The 19,738-nt window shown below is 41.2% G+C and overlaps 1 protein-coding gene across 8 annotated transcripts in view; it reads right to left on the bottom strand.

The window, feature by feature from the left end:
- LOC138736318 (protein transport protein Sec24C-like) overlaps positions 1-7,829 on the bottom strand; it is an 85,791-nt gene extending 77,962 nt beyond the window's left edge. For 5 of the 8 annotated variants that reach the window (XM_069885628.1, XM_069885625.1, XM_069885621.1 and 2 more), the window contains exons 1-2: positions 7,740-7,829; positions 1,826-2,027 (exon numbers count right to left, since the gene is read on the bottom strand). In XM_069885628.1, coding sequence (XP_069741729.1) covers positions 1,826-1,991 — 166 coding nt within the window. In that variant the 5' untranslated portion in view covers positions 1,992-2,027; positions 7,740-7,829. Of the gene's footprint in view, positions 1-1,825; positions 2,028-6,760; positions 6,975-6,999; positions 7,164-7,739 lie in introns of those variants that run through there. The other 3 variants (XM_069885622.1, XM_069885624.1, XM_069885623.1) reach the window with 3 other exon arrangements.
- Between the last annotated feature and the right edge of the window lie 11,909 nt (positions 7,830-19,738).

Here is a 19,738-nt window from a genome sequence, read left to right as displayed (position 1 = left end):
ATTACCAAATAACTGTGAAGAAAAATGCAAGCAGATCAATGTTAATGACAAAAATGTTAATTTAATACCAGCAGAGTTCCAGAATTCCTTTGCAAGATAAAGCATTCAGGCAACAGAATAAAATGCTGTGCATGCAGTGCTGTGGAAGTAGAAGCATACAGGAAATAGTGTTGGGATTTTTTTTGATAAATTACAGATGTAGTTTCATTTTTAGATTGGTCACGGTTTTAAAACTGCATCAGGTCAGGAAACACAATCCTTTCAAAATCTACCTGAAAGCATCATTAACAAATGTACTCCTTTCTGCCAGGCAACCAACAATGAAATGTAATGCATTATTAAGCCCCTATACTTTTCTATTAAATTTTAAAACAAATTAATTTTTAAGATGCACCCCAAACTAAATAACCAAGGCCATGGGATTAGATATGCATAAAATATTGGTTGCAAAAGAAACAACCTATCTATTTTATACCTGACACTGAAGATGAACAGAACAGTTTGGTGATATTCAGGTATAATTTAAATAGACTTCCAAAAAAGAACAAGTGCGGAAGCAAGGTAAATGCAAACCATGAGAAACAAAAAAAGTAACATGACTAAATGAGTAGTCAGGAAATAGATTTTGTTCAATACACAAAAATTTTGAGATAAAAATCATCCTGCTCCCATTACCCTTGAAAACAAATTAATTTTTTTTTAATTTAGCCACACAGAACAGCAGCGGGCCATTCTGGCCCATAAGCCCATTCTGGCCCATAAGCCCATGCTGCCCAATTGCACATGTGACTAATTAATCTACTCAACCATATTTTTTTTAAACAGTTGCTGGTGTCTAAGGGCAAACAAATAAAAGTTGGAGGGGCTTGGACAGTCAGAATCATGGAGAGAAATGGTTAATGCAAACAAGGTCCTAAACTAAAACATTGACCATTTCTCTCCATCAATGCTTCATGACCCAAAGGCTTCCTCCAGTGTCTCACCGTTTAATTAAAAATTCCTTTTATTGTCATATAATAAGAACAGCGCAATATTACATGGAATTTGCTTTGGTCTGCCATTGGCAGAAATTGCCTGAAGTGCCTCGAGAAACCATTGGAAACCCGTGCAATCATAGGGAGAACATACAAACTCCTTGCAAACAGCAGCAGATTCAATCTAGGGTCACTGGTGCTGTATTAGCATTCTGCTAACAGTTTAGCTAACTATACCTGCCCATTATAGGAATATTGTACATAAATTTGCTATCAAACAGGAAATGCCTGTCAGAAAAATGAATTGTAGCTTAGATATGCATTTAAATTCATTAAAAAATGTATTACCTACAGTTTAAAGTTACTTCTGTTGATATAACCTGATCCCTACTTTTCATACACACCATCAGTTTTCTAAATTGTTAAATTTAGATCTCAAATATCAACCTTTTTTTTAAACTCTGCGTTTTTCTTTATGGAAATGGAATAAAGTGAAACGTCAAATAAATTCTCCTGAATCAATGACCCGAAACATGACCAATATAGATGTTTTTTTTTAAACATTAACAAAATTCAAGTAAAATATTGGGTTATGGCTTCCTTCAAGAGCAAAATAAACATTTCTGCAAACATACACGCACTTGTCAAAATGTCCAGTATGGTCCAAAGCTTATTCACTCTACCTGATATTCAACACGTGGACTAAGAAAGCCTATTGAAATTATAAAGAATCTATTTGCAATACTATTTCATGTTCAACAGGAGAGAATATCAGCATTTTACACATAAAAGGAAATAATTTACAAAAATATGCTCTCTACTGCATCAACAATATTTTATTTCACAAATACCTTGTGGCACTGCAGTCTGTTGGTAACCTTGGATGGGTCCATTGTATGGTCCATATTGAGAGGGTGGAACACCAGTCATATGCTGGTTCTCATATACAAACGGCTGGTACTCTTGGTAACCAGGCTGAGGCTGTCCGTAAGATGCCATGTGACCCTGGTGATTCATCTTATTTGTCCAAGTTCATCCCCAAACTGATGTTCCCTGGAATTTGCAAAGAAAGTATACTCATTGCAGTCATAAAATTCTCATTACATTCTCCAAAATTCTCTTCTGCTTACTTTTTCATTAAATGTACAATTAACCGTGAACTTTCCCAATTTTACATTGACTAGAAGTCAGATATTACTTTACTTCGATGAAAAAACAGGCAAATCAGCACACTTATATAGAGTACATACAACGTTTCTACAATCACTGTTCATGCATCTGACCAGCACTTCAATTTAGAAACTCATTTAAACCGTGTACCACCATGTCATCACCAGTGCCTCAGTTAGGCTCTTCTAAGTTAGCTAACAAGGTGCTAAACAGCAGCACATCATTAAAAATGACAGTTTGGAAATGGAAGGTCACATAGCATGTATTGTGATATCTTTATCAGTGAGGTCACACTACAAAAGCAACAAATGTAGAACAGAATTAAACATCTTAAACAAGAGCAACAGTATATGATAAATATTTTGTCCATTTGTATTTGAAAATCAAAACTAAAATGCATACATTGAAAATCTAAAGCAAAAAAAGTGCCAATAACAAGTTAGGCTGCATCTGCGGAAAGAGAAACAGAATTAATGTTTCCAAATTCAGATTTGTTGTCAGAGTACATACATAACTTCACATACAACCCAGAGATCCTTTATCCTGTGGGCCAGACCGCATCTGTAGTGCAAACTGTACTCAAGAAAAAGAAAAGTATCTAAAAGAGAGAAATTTAAACCAAGTAGGAAATGTAAATAAACTGATTGTGCAATGCAGAAAAAAAATTCACTAAAAATGTGCAAAGATTCTTTAAATGAGTCTCTGACTGAGTTTGGTCTTTAAGAGTCTGATGGTAGAGGGGTAGCAGCTATTCCTGAACCTGGTAGTGTGAGTCATGTGGCACCTTGTACCTCTTTCCTGAAGGCAGCAGTGAGAACATTGTTTGAGATCAGAACTGAAAAGGAGACAAATGAATATGTATTATGAATGTATGTGTCAGTTCCAAATCCATCGAGATTGGTTTTCTTCCTAACTGAAGCACATGCACACAAGTAAATACTGTTTGATATACTATTACCTCTATGTTCAATACATCTTGTCTAACAGCATGTCCTGATGCAAACAAAAAATCTTCATCCATCATTTGGGGAAACAGTGTTTGGTTTTCAGATTATTCTTAATCAACAAAAATACCGTGGCTACAATACAATACAAAGTTTACTAAATAAGGATTAACTCTTAACTCTCCAAATGGCAAAAGGAAGCCATTCAGAAACTTGATCAGTTGGCATTTATTATTATATGAATGTGTTAATTTACTTCTCGCAGCTCAATATTCCTGGATATACGACAGAAATGTTCATCCATTCTTAACTCTCCAAATGTTACTGACAGGCCAATATGGAAAAGAATCTCAGATGTCTCAAGCAAGTGAAGTTTGCTCAGTGCAAGTACAGTATAGTATTTATCTTTTAAACTGATTTATTCTTAATGCAGGTGTATTAGTTTTCCAGTTACTTGAGACTCACTCTTATAATGCCTAAGAGTGAGTCTCAAGCAATCAGAAAACTCATTTATCCAGCATCTTCTAATCCCCGTAGGGGCCTGATCAAAGGGTTTTTTACTGTATCTGTTAATCTCCTTGAACAACTGCAATTAATCTACCTCAACAGGTCTTCGGGATAGATTTCTCCAAAGACACATGATCCTCAAAAATATCTCCACCAGGAGAAATCACCCATTCAGCAAGCACTTGTTAATTTTCATCAAAACTTGTATTTTGTTACAAATACCCTGCATTCTTCTAAATTCCATTGAATGTCCAACCTGCTCAAACTCTCTTCATGAATCAACCCTTCAATCCAGGAATCCCAGTGAACCTCTCCACAATGCCCCCAAGCAGGTATATCCATCCCTAAATAAGGAGACCAAAGCCATCAGCACTACCCCACAAGACTGCCTCAAAACTTCCTACTTTTAAACTCCATGCACATTGCACAGATCTATATTTCAAATTAACAACGCAATTAAACCACAGCACCACCAATAAACCACTGATTTTTTTTTACATCTACCCACATTGCTGTTGAATCCGCATTTGTTCATAGAATAAATCATTTTCAGCAATCACTACCTGCTGATTGACATAATTTTAAAAATGTAATTTTTCTTCAGATTAAAAAAAACCCCAGTCCCACATGTACAACTTGAGACTCTATTCCAAGTTCAAAATTCTGCACATGGAGGAAAGCATCTCTGGAAGAAACAACAACTCAACATTCCCTCTCAGGTTCTTGTATGCCCTCATGAAATCTTGTATTCTTATAAGCTTTATAAATATTCTATAAGTGATGATCGAAGACACCAATCAGGCCTAGCAATGCTACTCAAAGCCATGCAATTTTTAATAAATGCAGAATAATATTTTTTTTCCCAATGGAAGATAAACAAAAATCACCTGACTTTCTATATGATGAATGCAGTGGGATTTGGAATAAAGGTTGTTCAAACAACTTTGATTGCAATTGCTTGTATTTCAGTATTAAACAACATGAGGCATACGGCAATCAGTTACACCTACAATTCGGCATTTCCTATTATTCCCAAGAGAAACAGAGTTTATGGACTCTGCTCATCTTCCACGTGATTAAAACAAGGCAACAAATGTTTTATTTCAACTTGGTTCTAAAGTCCCAGTGGTTTAATTGCAGATGAATTGATTTTAAACCTTGCCTCATAAAGACAGTAAAAACAGCAAATAAGGCAACTTTAAAATAGTCTGTCACCCTGAATTTTTTAGACGACAATGATAAAAAAATTAAAATATAGGCAATTTAGATGGGGTAAAAAGATGCACCATATAAAGATTTCCAGAAGTGTCCAGACTAGAGAACAAAGTTTACAATTTCACACCACAGCATGTAACAACTGAGGCAGCTGACAGAAGGGTGAAATCAAAGGGCTAAAGGTAATGACACAGGATGCAATGTGGTCATATGAACATTAGAAGATCAAATTCTAAAAATCAATACACTGCAGGACAAAGAACTCACGCGAGTCAAAATAATCAGCCATGATTGGTGAGATGTTATTGGGTGACAGAATGTGAGAGAAGCTGATGAAATGAGATCAAGAAACCTGTGAAAATTACCCAATTAATGTATGAGGAGAGCAAAATAATGGACAAACAAATAATACCAGACTGAACATAGGGTGAAAAGGTTGGATGAAAATGCAAGCCTCTAAAAGGTTTTAGACGTGGGGCCTGAAAGGACCAACGAAACAGACTAAATAACCATTTTCAAAAGGAAACTTTATAAATGAACAATGCATTAATAAAATTTTTCACAACACTTTGCAACATAATGTCATTAATAATTATGCCAAAAGGGATGAAAATAAAGTGGTAAAAGAAAGAATTCAAAGTTACACAGCTAAGAATGGGCCACATTAGCTCAAAGAAGTCACTTTCAAAACTAGTCTGGGGAAAGTGAAATAAAAGTGATCTAATATAACAGTAGAGACCGAAAAGAAGTAGGTGTTTTTTTTCTTGAAATAGTCCAACCCATCACTGGAGAGAACAAAAAGTCCTGAGAAATATGTTCACAAGTCAGTTCCAACAGGAATCTCTAGCTGATTTACCACAACCTTGAAGTTCTCAGTACAGCAAACTTTCATACTAATTTCTCATCATCATCCAACAGTGGCAGTGTTGCCGCTCGTGTGGAGACAACGCAGTGCTCTGAAGGGTTCAACTGCCCAGACCTAATACCAACGGTTCCATTCAGACATTAAATGGCCTGTTAAAGGAGCCAATGGTGCTTTATATTAAAATGCGCAGTGCCTGTGCTTGGCAGCAGCCACAAGGGTTGTGGACTCTGGGGGAGCAGCAGACCACCACAGAGCATCATAAATGGGGAAAACCCCTCATTGATAAGGAGAAGACCCTACAGGACATAACCACGGCAGTGGATCAACAAGGGCTCAGCAGCTGAATGACCCACATAGGCTGCAGTGACATGAGGACAGGGGATCCACATGGGATGCTGGAGACAGTCTCATAGGAACCTGGTATCAGAACCACAATTTGAGATGGTGCTGAGGGTAAGAAGGACTCCCGAAGGGCCTCAGACACCGAGGGCTTCCTCATTGTGTCAAAGGTTTGGATCCAGAACTCAAGTTGAACAGGCATCTGTGAGACTGAGGGAGCGCTGGAGGTGAATACACGGACACTCAGTTACTCTGAAGGGACTTTATTTTGCTTCTCTTTCTGTGCACTGTCAGGGATGACCAGCAACATGAATGGTGACTCTTTATCTCCCTTACGGCAGGCACAAGACAATTTTGTCTGTATTACTTTTTCCACTGAGGTTAGGTAAGATACAAAGCAGAGGACATGGGTAAAGGATGAAAAGGGAAAAGTTTCGGGGGAAGTTCTTCACAGAGAGAGATAGGAATGTGGAATGAGCTGCCAGCTGAAGTAGTGAATACGGGCTCAATTTTAAGATTTTAGAATTTGGACAGGTACATTTGGAAGGGGTATGGAAGGCTATGAACTGGGTGCACCTCAGTGGGACTACACTGAATAATAGTTCAGCACAAACTACAAGGGCCTGTTTCTGTGTTGTAATGTTCTATGGTTCTACACGTTCTTTACAAGTACACTTGAATAAAAAATTAACATCAATTTGAATCATATTAATACAAATGGAAAGAGACTTTCCAGGAACAAGTACCTTTCACAAATATGCCTGTTTAACCAAAATTTCCATTTCTAGAGAATGGCACTGATTAGTAACTCTCATAGTGCCACCGTCATCACCAGGAAAATGCTGCACCATACTGTTGTGACACTCAACCACTGCTCAATAACAATCAAGGATGGGCAATAAATGATTAAAAGGCTCATCACAGATATCCAAGCCAAAACTCTAAAAAAGAGTAACAAAGGACAATATTTGTTTAGGAGTAGTACCACCCTGCTAAGGAGTCTTCTTTTGAATAAGGAATCAATTCAGCTCTTCTCCAAGTTGAATGCAAAAAGTGATATTCAAAGAAGTGTTGATAAGTTATCTCAAAATCCCCTTCTCAACCAATATTGTAAATTGCAGGTGAGACCAACTGGTATTCCCTGTGATCCTGAAAGAAATGGTGAAAACTCAGCCTATAATTTTACTGCAGCCAATGAAATGGGGTATGAACCAAGGGTAAGCACATCGCTCGATGAGTCGGGTTAAACCAGGCAATGGTAATAGATGGTCCCGATATCAGGGTAGACTGTGACAGATTTGATATTGGAGAAGCGGGGAAATATAAAAGATCCAATGATTCAGATGCCTTTTCAGGCCCAGTCCTCGGCCTTACCCACCCAGGGGAATCGGCCAGGCCTCCGCCGGTATGCCAGACAAGACCCGGGGGGGGTGCAGGAAAGAAGCCTGTGCCTCGCATCTGAGACAGAACCGTGGGAGGATTCCCCGCCAGCCCCAGCCCCCACCCCCCACCCCCCACCCCCCACCCCCCAACCCAGTGACCACCTCCACCGGGCCTGCCTCGGACCGAGCTCCCGATCCCCAGACGCCTGTCCCACTCCACTCGCCGCCGGCTTTGGGCACAGAGCGCCTTAGTCAATCCGGGGGCCTGACTCCTGCCTAGCCTTGCACTATTCCAGGCTGGGAGACCTGACCGCATTCCCAGGGCCGCTCCCCGACCACTCACCGCCTTGCTCAAGGCCTCTCTCGGCGTCTCTCCAGCGGCTGCCACGTCCGTCTCTCGCTCGCCGCACGTACGTCCATGCTGACGTAACGACGCACGCCATGGTCCACAACAAGCTCCCAATTGCTGCGCATGCTTACTGCGCACCGTGAAGCCCTTTGCCATTTTGTGGTGAGCTGCTGTGGTTCAGTTGTATCTGGGATAAATCTCTGTCATCAGTTGAGGCTAATTCGAACCATTCAGGGGTTTATTCTTCCTCATCAGTTCCCGCTGACGAGAATCCGTTTGACTTATGGCAAATGACCTGTGATATTTTGGACTAGGGTGTCAAATCATGAACCACAGACATTACCTTACTTTGACTTTGTCTTCATTATATTTTGTTTTGTCAGGTTTGCTGATGCTGCTGCAAAACAACAATTTCGGGACACGTTCATGACAATAAATTCTGATTCTATCTCCAGAAATAATGTTAACGTGGAACATTCTAGTACAAGCCCTTCAGCCCACAATGTGATGCCAATCGATGTTAAGCCGAAAATGGTCCAGGAAGTTGAAAAATCACAAGCTGGGGGAAGGCCAGTCATCCCTGATCCAATGCTCAGAGCTGGAAAAGAAAATTAAGAGGGTTGTTAACTTGGTCTGCAATATAAGGGGACATCACTCCATCGAAGACATCTACAAGAGGCGTCCTAAGAAAGCAGCCTCTATCTTCAAGGACCCATACCACCCTGGCCATGTCCTTTACAGTCTTACCATCAGGAAATAGGGACAGGAGCCTGAAAATAAACACTCAGGAGCACAAGGACAGCTTCTTCTCTGCATGGATGGTGATCACTATCTCACTTTACATAGAACATTACAGCACAGCCCCTTTGACCCTCAGTGCTTTGTTGACCTGCCAAAAAAAATACACCTCCCTACTTCATAATCCTCTATTTTCCTTTCATCTACTCTATGTGCCTGTCTTAGAATCTCTTAAATGCCCCTAATTGAATTACAATCTATGGAAGGAAATGCTGGGAGGGTTTTAAGGGTGAATTGTAAAATTTTTGCTGAATCTTGGACTTTGCTTAATGTTTACGCACCTAACGTAGATGATGAGCATTTTATTTCTAATGCTTTTTTGTTGTTAAACCAGGCTAATGAAAATATTTCAGTTGGGGGAGATTTCAATTGTGTTCTGGATCCTTTATTAGATAGATCTCCAAAAAGTTTAAAGAAATCTCAGATGGTGATACAAATTGGGGACTTGATGAAAGACTTAAATTTGGTGGATATTTGGAGAAGAATCAATCCTACAGAGAAGGATTTTTCCTTTTATTCATCTCGACATGATTCATTTTCCAGAATAGATTTTTTTTTGGATTTGGAAAAAAAAATACAAGGAAGAGTATTACAGGTGGAGTATAAAAATAGGGTTATATTGGACCATTCTTTATTATTTTTCTCTTGTGTAAGTTCAGAAGTGGTACATTCATCTTATAGATGGAGATTTAACACAATGTTGTTGAAAAACCAGAGTTTGTTACCTTTATTAAAGAACAGATTACTTTGTTCTTGACTGAGAATGATAATTCTGTAGATAGTGGGATGTGTTGTGGGATGCACTAAAAGCTTATTTAAGAGGGCAGATTATTAGTTATACTACTAAAGTTAAGAAACAGTATATGGCAGAGAGTTTAGAAGTGGAGAAGCAAATTGCTGAATTGGAGAAGGAATTTCAGAAAGATGTGACAAGATAAAAAAAAGTGGTTTTGGCTAATCTGAAACTACGTTATAACACATTGCAAACTTATCAATTTGAGCGTTTAATTAATTGATCTAAGCAGTGTTATTATGAGTTGGGTGAGAGAGCACATAAGGTACTTCCATGGCAGTTAAAGACAGAACAGGTTTCACGGATTATTAATGCTGTTAAAAAGAATTCAATAGTTACCTATAAACCTCAAGAAATTAACGACCAGTTTTATTCATTTTATCAAAAATTATATACATCTGAGGGGAAACAGGATAGTAGTTCTATTGAATCTTATTCATCCAAATTAACTGTACCAGCATTAAAGGAGGAAGATGTTGTGGAATTGGAAGCTCCATTTACAGAATTTGAGATTAAGGAAGCTATACAGGAGATGCCAAATGGAAAGTCACTGGGGGACAACGGATTTTCTGTGGAATTATAAAAAAATTTTAATGAAGATTTATCCTCTGTGTTTGAGGATTTATTACAACAAGTAACTGAAGAGCATGAGTTACCTGAATCTTGCTCCAGTGCTTTAATTACTGTAATTCCAAAAAAAGATCGAGATCCGTTGAAAGTGTCTTCATATAGACCTATTTCATTACTGAATGTGGACTATAAAATTATAGCAAAAGTGTTAGCAAATCGACTTGCCAAGTATTGACCTAAATTGATATATATTGATCAAACAGGTTTTATTAAGAATAGAAAAGCATCAGATAATATCCTTCGATTGATTACTTTGGTCAATGCATATCGACAGCAGCCCAACCATCCAATCAATGGTAGTTGTGCTTGATGCGGAAATAGCCTTTGACAGGGTTGAATGGGAATTTTTATTTAAGGTGTTGGAGAAGTTTAAATTATGCCCTTTTTTTTATTGGTTTGGTTAAAGCTTTATATACAAACCCTATTACCAGGGTGGTGACAAATGGTCAAGTTTCATTGCCGTTCAAATTGACGCATTCGACTCGACAAGGGTGTCCATTGTCAACAGCCTTGTTTGCATTTGCTAATTGAACTGTTAGCTCAAACAATAAGACAGAATGAACAGATAAGAGGGATGAGATTTTTGGATGAAGAGTTTAAGATTAACCTATTTGCAGATGATGTTTTGATATATTTGACAGACCCAGAACGATCATTGCTGCATCTGCAGGAATGTTTATTGCAATATGGAACATTATCTGGATATAAGGTTAATTGGGATAAGAGTGAAATGTTGTCAGTTAGAGAAGGAGATTATTCAGAATATAAAATTGAAATGGTCTTATAAAATTAAATATTTAGGAATAATTGTAAATGCTGATTATCAATCTTTATATAAGTTAAATTATGTTCCTTTACTAAAAAAGATTAAAGCAGATTTAATTAAATGGAAAGATCTCCCGTTAACTTTAATCAGTCGAGTTAATTGTATTAAGATGAATATTTTTCCTCGAATTCAATATTTATTTCATTCAATACCATGTTCTCTTTCAAAGGGATTTTTTCAGGATTTAAATAAAGCCGTGAGAGAATTTTTATGGAAAGGTAAATTATCCCGGGTGGCATTATATAAACTTACTTGGAAGAATGCGTTAGGTGGGCTTCAATTACCTCATTTTCAAAATTATTATGAATCAGCCCAGTTGAAATTTATTAGTAGATTGATGGATTTGGACCTTCAAGTTGGGCAAAAGTTGAGATGGCTTGCATTTCTGAAATTGAGGTGTATCAATTTATATATATATCGATGGAATATAAATTTGTTGCGGGAATATAATATGATGATATTAAAGCATCTATTAAAGGTGTGGATTAAAAGAAATAAGATTTTAGGATCAAAAGATAAATTGTCAATTTTAACCCCACTATATAATAATCAGCTTATTCCTTTTTCAATATTTCATAATTACTTAAAGAGTTGGGATTTTAAGGGTATAAAGACATTGCAGGATTGTTTTGTAGAAGGACAGTTTCTTTCCTTTAATCAATTGAGGGAATGTTTTAATATTGCTGAAAATTCTTTGTTTGTTTATTATCAACTTCGAGCTTTGGTGAAAGATATGTATGGTAGAGGGATGATTTTACCTGTATTGATAGAATTTGAATCTTTGATTTCTTCTATACCAAAAAAGAGTTATATTTCTGTTATGTATCAAGTGTTACAAGACAATATGGATAAACCGGAATGGGAGAAGTCTAAGATTAAATGGGAAAATGATTTAGCTTTTGTTTTTCCTGAGGATTATTGGGCAGATATGTGTTACCACAGTGTAACTAAATTGACGAATGTACGATATGGAATGGTTAATTATAATTTTTTACGTCAGTTATATTTAACTCCAGGGAAATTGAAAAAATATGGTTTTAGTAATTTGGATTTTTGTTTTAGATGTGGTGTATGTACTGGTACTTTTTAAAATGCTGTTTAGTCTTGTGTTTATATACAACCATTTTGGGAAGAAATTAGGTTAATTTTGAAAAAAATTATATAACATTAAGTTACCATTGGATCCATCTATTTTTTTAATGGGTTTTATGGTTCTTTTAAAGGGATTAGGGCTGGATAAATTATAATTTGTCAATAAGTGGTTATTTGGAATATATGCATTTAGATGTACTTTGATGTATTATATATTTTTCCTTTTTTTTAGCTCTCCTTAAGAGTGCTTGCTGATGGAGTGGGAGGGGTATGTCTTTTTTTTGTTCTTCTTTCTGTGTTTATGTTTTTAATTTTCTTTTTTATAATCAATTATATAAAATTACTTGTATTGGATCATATACTGTTTTTCTATTAATGATTTTTTAAATAAATAAAGTTTTTTTTTAAAATGCCCCTAATGTAGCTTCCACCACTACTCCTGTAAATTCATTCAAGGCATCCTCAACTTTGTGTGTAAAAAAAAAAAAAAAAAAAAAAAAAAAAAAAAAAAAAAAAAAATACCCCTGGTGTCTCTCCTGAACTTTTCTCCCTTCACTTTGTAAAGATATCCTCTGGTGTTTGCTACTCCTGCCCAGGGAGAAAGGTGCTGGCTGTCTACCTTATCGACGTCTCTCAGAATCTTGTAGACCTCTATTGTCAACTCTCATCTTTCTTTTTTCTTGCACTATTTATTTTATTTTGAAATGTAATTTGTAATGCTCCCATAAAACAATAAAGTTCATGACAATAAATTCTGATTCAAGAAGATAAGGGCTGATCAATCCTAGCCTCAACACCACTTTCCTGCACTTTCTTAACACTCATTTGACTTCTTTGAATGATTCTCAGTCTCTTCGGTAACTCTCCCTCCAGCGTTCCCAGGGTTTGGTGAATGGCAACACTTCATGACCAACTGAGAATAGATTAAATGCCTGTCTTCAGTAGTTAATCCCTTGTTCTTAAATGGACCTGAAATGTTAACTGATAGGTTCTTCCAGCATTTTCTATTTTTGTTCCTTATTCTAAAAAATATTTCTAGTCTCCTTAACTAGGGGGAACATTATGACAGTACCCAGAATCTTAAAGAAAGAGAAACAAAAATGAAGCTACTGGAAATTTGAAATAAGAACAGAAAACTATCAGCAAATCAGGAAAGCAAGAAAGTGTTAACATGTTAGGTTGAGGTCTTAATTGGGGTGGATCCAAATTATAAAGGGTAGGTTTTTCGTTGGAATCTACACAGAATGAATTTACAGCTATGGATGGTAAGAAAGAGATGTGGCAATGAAAATGATTATAAGTCAACATCTTGGACAAGAAGCAAAGACAGAGAAATCCTGTCAGAGATTTGAACATAGCTTTAGTTGGATGCTCTTGAGAAGTGGTAATGAATTCAACTAGAGCTCAAGTGCTGGAAATTTAGTGCCTCTCATCCCAAACCACAAACAATTTCCCAATATCCTTTTCAACCATCATCAGAGACTGTTCAGCTTGCTCTCACTGAACTCTGAACTACCAACTCTGAATTACAACCAAGTCTCTGGAATGTGACAAATCATTTATTTCCATTTCAATGAATAGATGAATAAGTGTGTATATTTTTCCTGGGATTCGTTTTTGGAAGTATCAGACACTTTTGCAATAAAAATAGTCACACTGACAAAGGAATGCATCCACAGTGTGTCTTGCTGACAGTAATTGGTACTCCTTGACACAGATTGGTATTGGCTGATTAGACACGTTGCAGGAAAAGTGAGCAATTAATTTGGGAAATAACTGACATGAGAAGGGGTTTTGTGCACATTGCAACTCTCGTATTTTGTGCTGGCCAGTCTCCAGAGAGAAACAATTGTCTTAAAGTCATGTATATATAATTAAAAGTTAAACTGCTGACATTAAGACATTGATTTAACTTTAATTCTCAATTTCAAAGCAAACACCTCTTCTGATTGAATTTATTTTAAAAGATTATCCTTGGTGATTTCAATCTCAGAAAGCTAGCTGTGAAATAATATTCCTGAAATTTCAGACATATCAGAAAATAGGACAACCGAGTGATTTAATCTTCAAACACCTTCAATTAGTTCATTAGGAGCTTCTTATTTCAGAACAAATTTCTTTGGATTCACTCTGGCAAAAAAAAAGCTCAGCAGGTGGTATTGCACTATCCAGATGAACAAAAGGTGATTTAACCATTTCAAGAAGGGAAAACCAGAGGTGCGATCCGGTGATCACTGGGGAATCAGAGGTGGAGAGGGTGAGCAAATTTAAATTCTTTGGATCCCACACACTAATGGCATCATGAAAAAAGTACATCAAATCCTCTACTTCTGGGAAGTTTGTGGAGGTTTGGTATAAACTCAGAAATTCTATCAAAATTCTACAGATGTGTGGTGGAAATTGTGCTGACCGGCTGTATCATAATCTGGTATGGGCACACCAATGCCCCTGAGTGGAAAGCCCTGTAAAAGATAGTGGACACAGCTCAGGACATTTCAGCTTTCCACATCAAGGTTTGATCCTAACCTTGGATTCTGAGTGTATGGGGTTTGCCATTCTCCCCATGGCAGTGTAAATTACCACAAGATGCTCTAATCTTTTCCACACAACCAAAAGGCATGAAAATTGATTGTTTCATTGTCCCTCAGTGTAGTAAATGAGAACTGTACTTTTGTGAAGATGTGAGAGATTAAGGTGCAAAATGAGGTGATAGAATTACCTGCTGAGAACTAGCATGACCAGATGAGCTGAATGGTTTTGCTGTATAATAAATAAATTTGGTTCTGTGATGGTGGGAGCAGAGTAAGAAGCACAGCCACCACGTTGAGGGTCATTAACGACGGTTTTATTTGAATCTGGCATGTGTCCCTTTAAGGGCAGCGTTGGTTCGGTCACCACATGCTTGATGACATCACCAAGCTGCCTGGGGTGTGCGCCGCATGGGAGGTTTGACTGAGGAACCATCTTCCCAGGGCTGCCCCGCCACATGGCGTTACAAGCGGGGCCAGTTCGTCTTGAACAAGTGCGCCAACACTCAACCCTCCCCCCCCCAGAACCAGCTACGTGTTGCGCCACTTGGGTGGGTGGCCCCTTCGCTTGGGCCTGGCCATCTGCACCAGCTGTGATAAGTCCAGATGGACTTCCTCCCTCCCCCCAACATCCAGGGTGAAGGTTCCGCCGGACCGGTGCAAGACCTTGTACAGCCCCTCGTATGAGTGCTGCAGCAGTGCCCCCTGTGGTCCCCTCCGCACGAAAATGAATTGGGCAGATTTGAGCTCCTTTGGGAGGTGGACTGGCCAGGATGGAAGTGGGGTAGCCAGGGAGGCTAATCTCCTGCGGAGATCCGCCAGCAAGTTTGTGTCTGTGGTCATGGTGTTGGGTTCAGGGCCAAAGAACTCACCAGGCAGGGAGAGCGGTGCACCATATACCATCTTCAGTCCTCCTTGGGTGCCATCCTGATCCCAAGAAGGACCCAGGGTAGTTCATCTGCCAGTCGGGGCCGGCGAGTCTGGCCATGAGCGATGCCTTCAGGTTCCTGTGGAACCTCTCCAACCTCTCTGTTAGATTGCGGGTGGTATGGCGTGGTGTGGTGGAGTTTGACTCCCAAGTGTTTTACCATCTGCGTCCACAAGGCGGACGTGAACTATGCGCCCCTGTCGCTGGTGATGTGTGCCGGGGCTCCGAACCGGGCGATCCACTGGCTGACCAGAGCCCTGGCGCACGTCTCTGCAGAGGCCCCCTTGATCGGGATAGCCTTGGGCCATCTCGTGGCATGGACCACTACCATGAGAAGGTAATGCGCCTCCCTGGATACCGGCAAGGGTTTAACGACATCAATGTGGATGTGCTGGAACCTGCGAGTCGACAAGTCAAAGTGTTGGATGGGGGCCTGCGTGTGTCGGTGGACTTTGGAGGTCTGACACCTGGTGCAGTTCCTGGCCAGCTCCACCACCTCTTTCTTTAGTCCATGTCATACGAACCGCTCTGCAACCATCCGCACAGTCATCTTCACCGACAGGTGAGCGAGGTCGTGGATCATGCTGAAGACTCTCGCTCTCCAGTGCGGCGGGATTACCAGACGTGGTGTACCTGTCAAAATGTCACAGAGCGTGTCTGGACTGTTGGGCACTTGGACGTCTTTGAGTTCAAAGCCTGAGATGGCGATCTGCAGGGCTTGTGTCTCCGCATTGTTTCTCTGGGCCTGAGCTAGTTGAGCATAGTCCATGCTGGGGGCCAGAGTGTTGATGGCTAGGTGTGAGAGTGCGTCCGCCATCACATTGTCCATGCCGGCCCTGTGCCAGATGTTGGTAGTGAACTCCGACATGTACGAGAGGTGGCGCTGTTGTCTGACGGACCACGGGTCCTTGGCCATTGCCAGTGCCTGGTTGAGGGGGTTGTGATCCGTGAAAACTGTGAACAGCCTGCCCGCCAGGCACAGTGCCAAGAGGTCCCGGTTGAAGGTGCTGTATTTGAGTTCCAGCGGGCGCAGCTGTTTGCTGAAAAAGGCCAGCACGCCATTGTCTGTCGAGCCACTGTTCCAGGAATCCCCCCTCCACTGCTGTAGCTGTGGCATCCACAGAGAGTGCCATGTGCGCCTCCGGATGTGGATATACCAGCAGCATTGCGGTGGCCAGAGCCTCCTTTGTTGTCGCAAACGCATTGTCCGCCTCTTCTGGCCAGGCCAGGGTTTTTTCGTTGGTGGCCATGAGTGTGAACTATGGGCACATGGTGCGAGCGGCCCTGGGGATGAACAAATGGTAAAAGTTCACCATCCCCATGAACTCCTGCAGGCCTTCAGGGTGGAGGGTTTGGGGAAGTGTTGGACGGTCACCATCTTCTCCGGCACTGGGGTGGCCCCAACCGCCAAAATGATGTGCCCCAAGAACTAGAGGGACTCTCTACCGAACTGGCATTTGGTTGCGTTGACTGTGAGGTCAAAATCTGCCAGCTGGGCAAAGAGGGTGCGGAGGTGGGCTTTGTGTTCTTTGCGGTTGCGACTGGCAATCAGTATATTGTCCAGGTAGATGAACACAAAGTCCAAATCCTTTCCCACCGCTTCCATGAGGTGCTGGAATGTTTGGGCCACAATCTTTAGATTGAAGGGCATGCGGAGGAACTTGAAGAGGCCAAGGGGGGTGATGGTGGCCGTCTTGCCCACGTCATCTGGATGCACCGGGATCTGATGGTATCCTCGCACGAGGTCCACTTTGGAGAAAACCCGTGTATCATGCCGGTTGGTGGAGAAGTCCTGTTTGTGGGGTACTGGGTACCTGTTGGGGGTGGTTGCATCGTCCAACTGATGGTAGTCCCCACAGGGTCTCCACCCCCTAGATGATTTCAGGACCATGTGGAGTGGTGATGCCCAGGCGCTGTCCAAGCACCGGACTATTCCCAGCTCCTGAAGCCTGAAGAACTCCTCTTTTGCCTGCTGGAGTTTTTCAGGCAGCAGCCATCTGGGCCTAGCATGCAGCGGGGGGCCTTGCATGGCGATGTGGTGGAAGACCCTATGCTGGGGCAGGGCGACATTGAAATGCAGCTCCAAGACGGCGGGGAACTCATGGAGGGTCAGAGAACTTGTCCCTAGCGATGGCTACGGCAGCAATTTCTGGCCTGCAGGTGTCTGCTGTATCCAACCATATGGAATGGAACGTGTGGGCGCTGACCAGCCTCTTGCCCTTCATGTCAACAAGGAGACCGTGAGCCCTCAGGAAGTTGGCTCCCAACAGTGCGGTACCCACTGAGGCCAGGACGAACCTCCTGTGGAATTTTTCCCTCCCGATCTCGATCTGTGCCCTGCAGGTGCCATAGGTCTTGATGGTGGAGCCATTGGCCGCCGGCAGGGTTGGACCGTGATCGGGTGCAAGTCTCTAAGGTCGTGGGGGGGGGGGGAGGACACTCAACTCAGCCCCTGTGTCCACCAGGAAGCGACAGCCAGTGGATTTGTCCATAACATGAAGGAGGCTGTTTGTGTGGCCAGCCATCTCAGCTATCAATGGCAGCTGGCCTGCAGATCCTTGAGGGTGGTGTACTTGCCCACAGCCGGGGGGTGATGGATGAGGTCATCCACCCTCGCTGCCTTGTCTTGGTCCAGCATGCTCACGAATTAGTAAAACATCATAGCATCTGCGGAGATGTTGCAAAGCTGGAATTGAACCATGTTCTCAGGTGGTGGGTCTAAAAGGTGGGGGTGGGGAAGCTTGATGGAGATAGCATTAACCTCTGCTGAATTCATGTTACTTGAGTCCAGAAAAATGTCCAGGCTCATCAGGGTCACACTGTGGCGGTGTGAGCAGAATAAGAAGCACAGCCACCACGTTGAGGGTCATTAATGATTGTTTTATTTGAATCTGGCACGTGCCCCTTTAAGGGCAGCGTTGGTTCGGTCACCATGTGCGTGATGATGTCACCATGCTACCTGGGGTGCATGCCACACGGGAAGTTTGACTGAGGAAGAAACCCCCGACGGCGCCATCTTCCCAGGGCTGATCCACTACATGGCATTACAAGCGGGGCTGGGTCGCCGACACAGTTCTGCCTATTAGGGGAACGTGAATTCCAAAGCAGGTAATAAAACAATAATTGAAAAGCAAAATGAAGGCCCTGCAGATATTGGAAACGGGAAGAAAATCAGGAAATGTTGGAAATTAATAAAATCTCTGGAGAGAAATAGTTTATTTCATCAAAATTGGAAAGTGTAAAATTGTTAGTATAGTCACAAGGGAATGAAACGTGAAAGTCTGCAGATGCTGTGATTGCAGTAAAAACACACAGAAATGGTGCAAGAACTCAGCTGGTCTCACAGCGTCCCTCGGAGGTAAAGATATACGACCAATGTTTTGGCCCTGAGCCCTTCTTCAAGGTATAAGCAAAACACAAGAAGGTATCTGAATAATGGCAGGGGGAGGAGTCCAGACCAAGAGTCAAAAGGTGTTGATTGGGTATGATAAGAGGAGAGGTGAGAATTGATTTTGGCTCTGTGAAAGGAGACAGAAGGAAAAGGGGAGAGAAAGTGAGCTGGAGGAAAGGCAAGAAGGGGAAGAAGAGGGTGTGGGAGATGGAGGGGTTAATGAAACCAGAGAAGTCCATCCCAGAGGGAAGATTAGGTGTTGTTCCTCCAATTTGCGGATGGTCTCAATTTGGCAGTGCATGACAGATAGATATGTCAGTAAGGGAATGGGACAGGGAATTGAAATGGGTGGGTGGCCATGGGAAATCCAAGCTCATGCCGTGGTTCAGAGATGGGTTGTCAATCAAGCGATCTCCCAGTCTGCGCCCAGTCTCTCCGACGTAAAGGAGACCACATCGGAGCACCGATGGTCAGAAGCCCCTTTTTTAAACACAATACAATAAGTTGTGCAAGTAAAATTTCCTGCCAAATCAAAGTCCTTTGCATAAATGTTGTGAAGGAGTCGTTTGCACGCTCTGATTTGCATAATGAATTTATTTTCTGCGTTGTGTGTATCCGCACATTCAAGGCGTCAAAAAGCTCAATGAAATTCTTTGCGAACTAAAGTTAATTCAGACTCTGCCCGAAACTCAGTATTTGCTGCAAATCGCTGTTCTGACCCTGGAAAAAATGGTGACCAAAGTGTACTTGTATCCCACCTATATACTCCTGATGTTTTCCTTGTTTGTGACAAAGCATGAAACCGACAAGGGAGAGTTTGAAAGCGATGTGGTGTCCCCGAAGACAGGTATTTGCATTTTCTTCATGGATCTTTCCACAGCACCGCTGTGAGATTGACGCAACATGTGCTGACATTTGGCCTTCAACCAAGAACCCCTCATGATTGCTGATGCTTTGCTGTCGAGAGGAGACCGGAGACCAGTGTCTCGCACTGATCCTCCCGGCGT

The sequence above is a fragment of the Narcine bancroftii genome, chromosome 6 (assembly GCF_036971445.1).
Source record: "Narcine bancroftii isolate sNarBan1 chromosome 6, sNarBan1.hap1, whole genome shotgun sequence".
NCBI lineage: Eukaryota > Metazoa > Chordata > Chondrichthyes > Torpediniformes > Narcinidae > Narcine > Narcine bancroftii.
The sequence above is the reverse complement of the archived record's forward strand: the minus strand, read 5'-3'. Positions and strand labels throughout refer to the sequence as shown.